This window comes from Salvia miltiorrhiza, chromosome 2, assembly GCF_028751815.1.
Source record: "Salvia miltiorrhiza cultivar Shanhuang (shh) chromosome 2, IMPLAD_Smil_shh, whole genome shotgun sequence".
In the NCBI taxonomy this organism is placed as follows: Eukaryota; Viridiplantae; Streptophyta; class Magnoliopsida; order Lamiales; family Lamiaceae; genus Salvia; species Salvia miltiorrhiza.
Window position 1 is genome coordinate 23,291,321 of NC_080388.1, and position 8,667 is coordinate 23,299,987.

An 8,667-nucleotide genomic window follows, 5' to 3' on the forward strand; every position below is an offset into this window, starting at 1 on the left:
TGAATTTTTTCAATAAGTTATTAGCATATTTATATATGAATTTCACGGTATACATTGGTTATAAATAAGATGAAATTTATATATGAATTATTTCAATAAGTTATTAGCATATTTAAATGAATTCTTATTGAATTTTTTCAATAAGTTATTCTTATAACCAATGTGTTTTAATTTTTTATTAGTCTGTTGTGTAATATTGCAAATATCCTAAGGATATTTTTCAAAACTTGGGCCTCAAACAATTTGGGCGATAAACTAAATTGATACTTAGAAAACATGGGCTCAAAACATGGAGCCAAAATTCAAATTTTGAATTTTAAAATTTAACCTAAATTTTGCCTATAAATACAAGTAGCATCTGCTCATTTCTTCTGTTTATTTTCAAAATTTATTATCACAATGCGGACTTTCTCTCTCTATTCTTGGTTGTTCTAATTCTTTGTTATGTTTTTTATTTTTATGTTTTTAACATTTTTAAATATAATATAAGTATAATAAGAAATATATATTATAGCTTATTTTGTGAAGGAAATTAAAAAATGACCACATTATTACAAAATGATGTATATAAATAATCTTTAAATAATAAAACTCAGTTATTGAAATGCAGGGAATTAATAATCAAACTCTCACTTGATTTGGAGGGAAGAGTGTTTTGAGTATATTGTAGTATAGGTGGCCAAAAAAACTGAAACCGAGAATCAAATCGTGAAATCGAACCGTCCGGGACGGTTCTAGAATCGAAACCGTGTTAGACGGTTCCGAATCGAAATCAAAACCATGTCCAGTTAGTTCAGTTTCAGTTCCACAAACCTGAAATCGGCGGTTCTCGGTTAGGAACCATAACCAAACTGTGGAACCGCGAACCGCCTAGAATTACCCCTAGAATCGGCGGTTCCAAGTTCGGACCGTTATTATTATTATTATTTTTTAAATATTATATTTGGAAGTGTTATATGAAATGTAAATAATATTGAACCATTTATTTAGGTTATAAATGGTTGAGGTTTAGTAAGAATTAAATGTGAGAATGAGAAATAAGGATTGACCATTTTATTTAGATTGTGAAAGGTTGAAATTTAGTAAAATTCGATGTGGAAGTCATGTGCATTGAAAAATATAATTTCATGTGCATCTTTTAATACCAGATCCAGATTCATTTTATTTCCATAGATCCAGATCCGCCCCAGATCCAACGGATTTGAAAATTTATGATCCAGATCCATATCCGTTACATCCGTAGGTCTACGGATCTAGATCCACGGATCCACTATTGTATTGATTTTTAATATTTATTTATGTTTTATATCTTTATATTTATATTTAATATTTATATTGTGTAAAGTAATAGTATTGTATATTGATTTTTAAAGTATCGATATTGTTTATTGATTTTCAATATTTATATTTATGTTTTATATTATTATAAAAGCAAATATAAATTATAAATATTATATATAAAAAAATGGATTACTCATCGTTAGGTCTGAAAATTCTTATATATGGAGACGATGTGGTATAATTTATTCTTATATTATTATTTATATATAATTGTTTTCAATATTTTGAAAACTGTTGTATATAAACTTAAATATAATATTTACAAATAAATATTCGTCAATGTTAATGGCAATTGTAAAATAATATATATTTTCATATAACTTATTTATTTAAATTGAGGATTAATCACAATCATTTAATGTATCAAATTGTGAAATAATATTTTCACTATTTATGTAAAATACTAAACGAAAAATATAAAATAGACAATAACATATATTTGATATTTAAAATTTACATTTTAGATGGTAAACATATTTAGTTATATGATTTTTTTTAAGTTACTAGAAGTATATGAATATAATCAATTATGCAACCCACACGTAGGCGGGACCTCAACACCACTCAACGGTGGGGGAAAAAATACCGCACGTAGGCGAGAACGCCCTGCATGTGGGACCTGAGCACCAAACAATACAATACAATAACAATACATCATCACATAAAGTGGGAAAACATCACCGTCAGGCGGAATTGAACTCAAGACCTCTAACAAAAACAAATATTTGAGTGTCTCAACTTTGCCACTAGAGCAAGACCTCGATCATTGGTCAGTTATATGATTAAATTATTAGCATGTTTTTTTAAAGTTAAATCAGTGTATATTGTTATATTTAAAATATTGATATTAATTTACAAAACTTTATATTTTTGTAATTTACCTACCTTTTGAAATAATACACTTAAATTTGTGTATTTATATAATTTGTGTATTTGACGTTGTCATCGTTATATATAAGATATAAATTTATGATTTTTATTTTAGAATGTCATTTTTTTAGCTTGCACAAATATTATGCTTTTAGGAAAAAAATTATTCCATACTTTTGTGTAATTAAATGAACCTGATTTCTCTTAAGGTAGAATGTTATATTGTGTAGGGACCATAAGTTCGATGGATTATTTCGCACAAATGTAATCGTGTAATTGGATATCTCTTACGTTTAACTTTTTACGTAATAAACATTCTTTTTATTCCATGGGTTACTGATTATTTATTATTTCATAGGTTGGATTGATTTTAGCTTGCACATTGATTATTTCATAGGTTGGATTCATTTTATGTTCGTATATCAATGGTTACTAATTATTAATATTTGAAACTTGAAATTTTTTTATTCTTAATAATATTGTTTATATGGAACTCTATATAATTGATTTGTATAAGACATTTTGTAGTTTGTTATATATATTTTGCTTTATTTAATATGATATTTTTTCTTATGTTTATAATTATATTTGATGTATTTGTGAATTTGGTACCCGTGCATACGCACGGGTAAAATACTAGTACTTTATAAACAGACATTCTTTTCTAATCTTTTATATTCCAATGACAGATACTGTGCCAGGATAGACCCACATCCTCTATTATTTTATATTGAAAGGAATATCCACTCTTATTTATATAATCAGCCTACTAATGATCAAACACACTGCGCCAATGCATTTCATTGATTGCTCACTGCCAGCTTTATTTGAGACGTAACAAAAATAAAGTAATTACATCGAATTTCATACAACTCCCTTGTTATTACAACCCAACCATCTTTAAAAAGTTAACTTTCAATTTTAAATTAGTTTCAATGACAATTTTATATATATATTTTTTTAAATAATACTCCCTCCGTCACATTTAAAATATCTAAAAAAAAAAAATGGGCACAAGATTAAAAATTACATGATAAAGTGTAAAATGAGACATTTTAAATGGAACAACTCAAAATTAAGGGCAAGTTTCTTTCTATTTATGGGTTGAAATGGAACAATCTCAAATAGAAAATGAGACATTTCAAATAGGACGACGGGAATAAATTGTTATATATGTACAAAAATTAAATTAAATTAAATCTTATTATTAGCATAGTTGGTCGATTATCATGTGAATTCGTCTCTTTTTCTAGAATTATTTTTTTCTCAAAATCATGCTATTTCATTTAAAAAATTATATACGATATGCATTTTAAAATAGAGATTGTAACACACTTTATCTTGATACAAGACATGTAAAAAATTAGTTTAAAATAAATAAATTATAAACATTTAAAACTTCTAAATTAGTTATATATATATATATATATATATATATATATATATATATTTACACGATTTGTACTATATATTTATTCTGAATGTTATTGTTTTTCGATTTTCTCATTTTCAAAATGAAGATTGTGTTTTGAATTTATAAACCTAATTTATTAATATTAATAGGGAGACACATCTTCGGATTCAACGATTATTTTTTGTTGCCCATTATATTAAAGCTTCAATTTTTTAACTTTTTTCTTTTAAATAAAATAAAAGAAACAATAGAATGAAGTGCAGAAAAAGAAAATCTAATATTTGAGCAACTCGTGGCTAAGCTTTCTGTTTTTCACTACACTGTCTTGTGATAGGTCAGATTGTTGTTCTCTAAGGCTGTAATATAAAAAAGGCTGGAAAAAGAGACATTTGATTTTGAATTCAAGATGAAGAATTTGGTCATAATAAACCTTTGTTTCTGCAAAACACTGCTCATAAACCCTCAACTCAGAAAATGATACAAGTCGCTCAAAATATCAACCAGCAGACTTATGTCTCAAGGCCAAATAATGGCAAGAGTTTTATTAGCTTGAATACATGACATCCAAAATTCGGAAAGCATAGAATGCGAAAGGATGATTTGGGAATTTCCTACACAAAAATTCCGATTTAGTTCCCATCCTGTGTACCTGATTCAGCAGCCCTCAATGCTTCGGCCATCTGTCTTTCTCTATTTTGCAGCTGCCGTTCGACCATCACCATGTAAAGGCCTGAACAAGTAGATAATGTAACCAAGAGGGAAAGGAATGCACAAGCTACAGTTGATATGAAGAATTTCTTCAAGACCACAAAATGGGGAAAAATACGATGAGGCAGGTCTGGAGAATCTTGAGTAACTAGAACAATCAACAGTAGTAGATATTTAATCTTGCACGTCCATCTTACTCGAATGTTGAGAACTGTCCTATATAACTGGAATTACCTTCATGTTCGTAATCTGAATCAGGCAATCTGGGATCTCATCATGAATGCCTGAAAACTATTATTTCGGACCAAAACTACACAGGAACTAAAAAACTGAAGCAGCTAGATTCTAAATTTTCAGACCAAAAAATGTACATGTTTTAGTTATCATGAAAAGATTCAAGGGACACGGACCAACCAAGTTTTGCCACTAGTACACATAGCTTTATGCATATGCATGTGATAACATATATTGTCTCCACACCAAGCAACCCAATCAGCCACTCAACCTTCCATTCTCCAACGAACTTTTAACTTTTCTCCAGTCCGATCTCTTGTGTTTTTAGTTCCATCGCAGCACTCCAACATTCGTTCTCCATGCAATATCCTAGTCAGATATCTTGCCACAACATTACACCCCTATTGCCTCCACTCTCAAGATCTGGCTATTGAAGGCAAGAAATCTAAACGAGTCAGAGAAATCTCATTTTTCCTAATGAGCTCTTATTTATATTCTCTTTCTTTTTTTGGCAACTACAACCAAATTGTGACGAGAGTAAATTCAGTGCAGCTTCGTCATTAATTGCTCAGTACTGCAGATTTTTATCTTCAAAGAGATTATTTTATTCAAATTTAGCATGGCATGTAAAATGAATCCATGCACAAGGCACATTTATCTCAAAACCAATCTTGGTTTTAAGAAACTGACTTTAATGCAATAACTTGCAATTTCAGAAAGATAAAACATGAAGTACAATACAAGAATGATTTGACCTTTGGCAAAGAACAAGTTTTAAGCCACAGGCATACAAATCAAAACGCCTTTCAAAAGTCGAGTATGAATCACAGTTAGCATAATAACAATAAAATTCATAAATTATACATAATGAGCTGCATACCTACTGCACTTCCGAACGCAGAGAGCCAAAGGATCCTAGAGGACCACTTATCACTAATTACTCCTCGGTCGAAGAATCCCATACTTATCTGACAAAAATAAATTTAATTTATTAACAGAAAAGGCTCTATAAAAGTCAAAGGGTTAACCAAATAATCAATGTATCTGCATCATATCATGAGCACTTTATCTCAGTCATGCACCTCCTCTATTTCCTAACTAAATCTACATATTTGTCAATCCAACCATGCTACCAACTGCTGCTCATGCTGTTGTTGAAACTAATAATATATGTATGTTCTCTTCAACTTTTTACGAATCTGGCCACACTTATTGGTAAAAAGTTGTCATCATGACAATCCAGAATAATAAGACAATTTCGGATACAGAGTTATCTCAACCAAAGTGAACTTCGCATCTTAAAATGCAATCCCGGTGCATGGAGATGATATTGAGGCAAAAATAATCAAGCTTAGAAGTCCATGCATAAGTAGAAGGGTTTAAGTTAGGAGTGTAACCGGACCAAGCCGAGTTGAACACCTACATGCTCGAGCTTAACTCGAGCATGTTTACTAAGCTCAATATCAGCTCAATCCATAATGATAACGCTAAAGCTCAAGTTAGTTTGAGCTCGGTTGATTGATACTCAAAGCTCGTTCAGCTTAAACACAGCGATCCTGATCTTGAGTTTTGAATTTGGACTTGAGAAAAAAAATTGTTTAACCGTTAGAACTGACAAACATAAATTTGAATTTCCACAACAAAATGCAACAGAAACTAAACTTCAACGATAATATACAAACATCATTACATCAGCACATTACACCACCATTAAAATGCATTTATCTCAATGATTTAAAATTAATTTATGCTTATGCAATTGCCTTCAAAACATTTTGTATGCATCAGAGGTTCAGCTAGTACAAAACTTGCATCGGTATCTTTTATCCAAACAATTAATCAACCCACAAAAGCCTTTAACATCGAGCAACTAATCCCAAAATTAACTCCCCAAAAGTTCAAAATTACCACCCAAACTCACTTAAGCAGCTGATATAAAAGCTTCACATTCACCAACACTAAGCAGCAAACAAATAATCAACTGATTGTATGACCTTTTTTATAACAAAAGATCAGATGCAAGTGATGTAGTCTTAATGATTAATCTTAAGGCATCAAAAAGATCTTATGAATTACAAATTTTCCTCAATTCAAAGCTGATAGTTAAGCATTCAACAAGAAAAATGTATTGAACAACTTTTCAGACATAACAAAACTGCATTGGTTAAACATAAAGCCATGAAAATGGTAAATAAAGAATTATTTATACAACCAATAGTGTTGTACCTAAAGAAGCAAATTTGTCCAGCAAAGAAAGAACTATAAATTCACAGAAACATGAAATAAATTCACAAACTCGTTTATTACCGTTCGACTGCAGAAGACGGAGGGAAGATGAGCGACAGTGGGTTGCAAATTATTGGAAGGGTTTTTAAGTTCTATTTTGCAATTTGGGAATTTTGGGTTGCTACGGGTCGGTGCCCTAAGCGAAAATCACATGTTAAATCGAAATCGGAATTGGGAAAAAGAAAATTTTCGAATTCAAACCTAGCAAGCTGAAGGAGTAACGACGTCGGCCGAACGAACAGCAGCTGAGAGGGGGTCGGTACGGAAGACTCCGGCTCCGGGCGGAGGCGGGGAGAGCGCTGGGGTACTCGCGTCCGCGTCTGGCGTACTGTTGCGTGCTGCGGCGGAGGCGCTACGTGCTGGCTAGGCTAGGGGACTGTGGCGGCGAGGCGTCAGAGACACGTTGAATTCACAAAAGAGACAAACTGCGGTTTGATTTTTGTTATTTTCGTTATTAATTAACTCATAATTATATTAAAACTATAATTAAATATCCCTACAAAAAAGAAAAACAAACTATAATTAAATATATAAAACTAGCGTCTAACCCGTCGAAATTCGCCGTGAATTATTTTATGTCATCATTTATAATTATTTTATGGTATTTTTATTACTATAGCATAGGAAATAGTTTATATATAAATTATTTCTTTAATTAATTTGATATGATCAAATTAAATTAGTACAATATTTGAAATAATATTAATCTTAATCACTTTCGCCAATTAAATGTAGGTTGTGATAATAGAAATATATTTTTATATAAATATTCATTTGATGAAGTTTATAAAAAGTTGATGTGGGATTGAAGATTTTAGAAGAAAAAAAAATATGTAAATTTAAAGTATGATATGATGTACGACTAATGTGTCGCATCTGCTATTAATCGTATATCGATAATATTTACTCTCTCCGTCCCTCAAACATTTTCCTTTTTTCTTTTTTTTTTTCTATTTTGGTTCGTCCCCAAAACATCTTCCTAACCTATTTTTGGAAACAATTTCACTAATTATTATTCTTACAATTTCACTTTTTGTGGGACTCGTTCTCTACTTTGACTAACTATCACTCTTATAATTTTACTTTTTGTAGGACCCATTCTCCACTTATCAAATACATAACTAACTTTTATTAAAACCCGTGTCATCCTCTCTTAGGAAGATGTTTGGGGGACGGAGGGAGTATTAAGTTTGTTCAAATTCTTTAAATTTGACGGATAAGAAATAATTTAATTAAACATATGTCATATGAGTATCATCTCGTATGGACCTAATAAGACCAGATAATCATATGAAGCTCTAAAGACCACATATGACATTTGAACGTCAAAATTTTGAAAATCATATTCTTTGAAGTTTGAAATACCACATTTGAATTTTGAGTATTATCTTGTATAGAGCTTGAAGACTATAACTTACTTGTGCGTATCATTTTATCTAGAATTTGTGAAACTGATCTCGTCTCAAACTTTAAACAACATCGTCAAATTTGTAATCATATTCAATCATATGCATACATAGTTAATTATTTAAGTAAATACATCTATATATAAACATATTATATATATACATATTAATTTGTGAGTATTATGTGATAAACTTAAACTAATATTATATAATAAAATAAAATACAAATATAAATCTTTTTTAGATATGAAAATTGATTAAAAATTTAGAAAAAAATAAGAATTAATGAAAATTGAAGAAAATTAAAATAGAGTGATTATACGGCGCCACGTAGGATATGATTTATTTTGCTATTATATATATATAGATAGATTGGGCATATGCATGTATTTTATTTATTTATAACAT

The 8,667-nt window shown here is 30.0% G+C and overlaps 1 protein-coding gene across 2 annotated transcripts; it reads right to left on the bottom strand.

Moving 5' to 3' along the window:
- Window positions 1-4,018: 4,018 nt before the first annotated feature.
- Window positions 4,019-7,303, bottom strand: LOC131007769 (uncharacterized). 2 transcript variants are annotated; one of them, XM_057934689.1, is made up of 4 exons: window positions 7,055-7,303; window positions 6,875-6,989; window positions 5,448-5,535; window positions 4,019-4,355 (listed from the first exon to the last, which is right to left on the bottom strand). In XM_057934689.1, the coding sequence occupies exons 3-4, from the start codon at window positions 5,527-5,529 to the stop codon at window positions 4,255-4,257; spliced, it is 183 nt and encodes a 60-aa protein (XP_057790672.1). In that variant the 5' UTR covers window positions 5,530-5,535; window positions 6,875-6,989; window positions 7,055-7,303; the 3' UTR covers window positions 4,019-4,254. The 2 variants fall into 2 exon arrangements, with proteins under 2 accessions (XP_057790672.1, XP_057790671.1); XM_057934688.1 differs by lacking the exon at window positions 6,875-6,989 and having other exon boundaries at window positions 7,055-7,301.
- Between the last annotated feature and the right edge of the window lie 1,364 nt (window positions 7,304-8,667).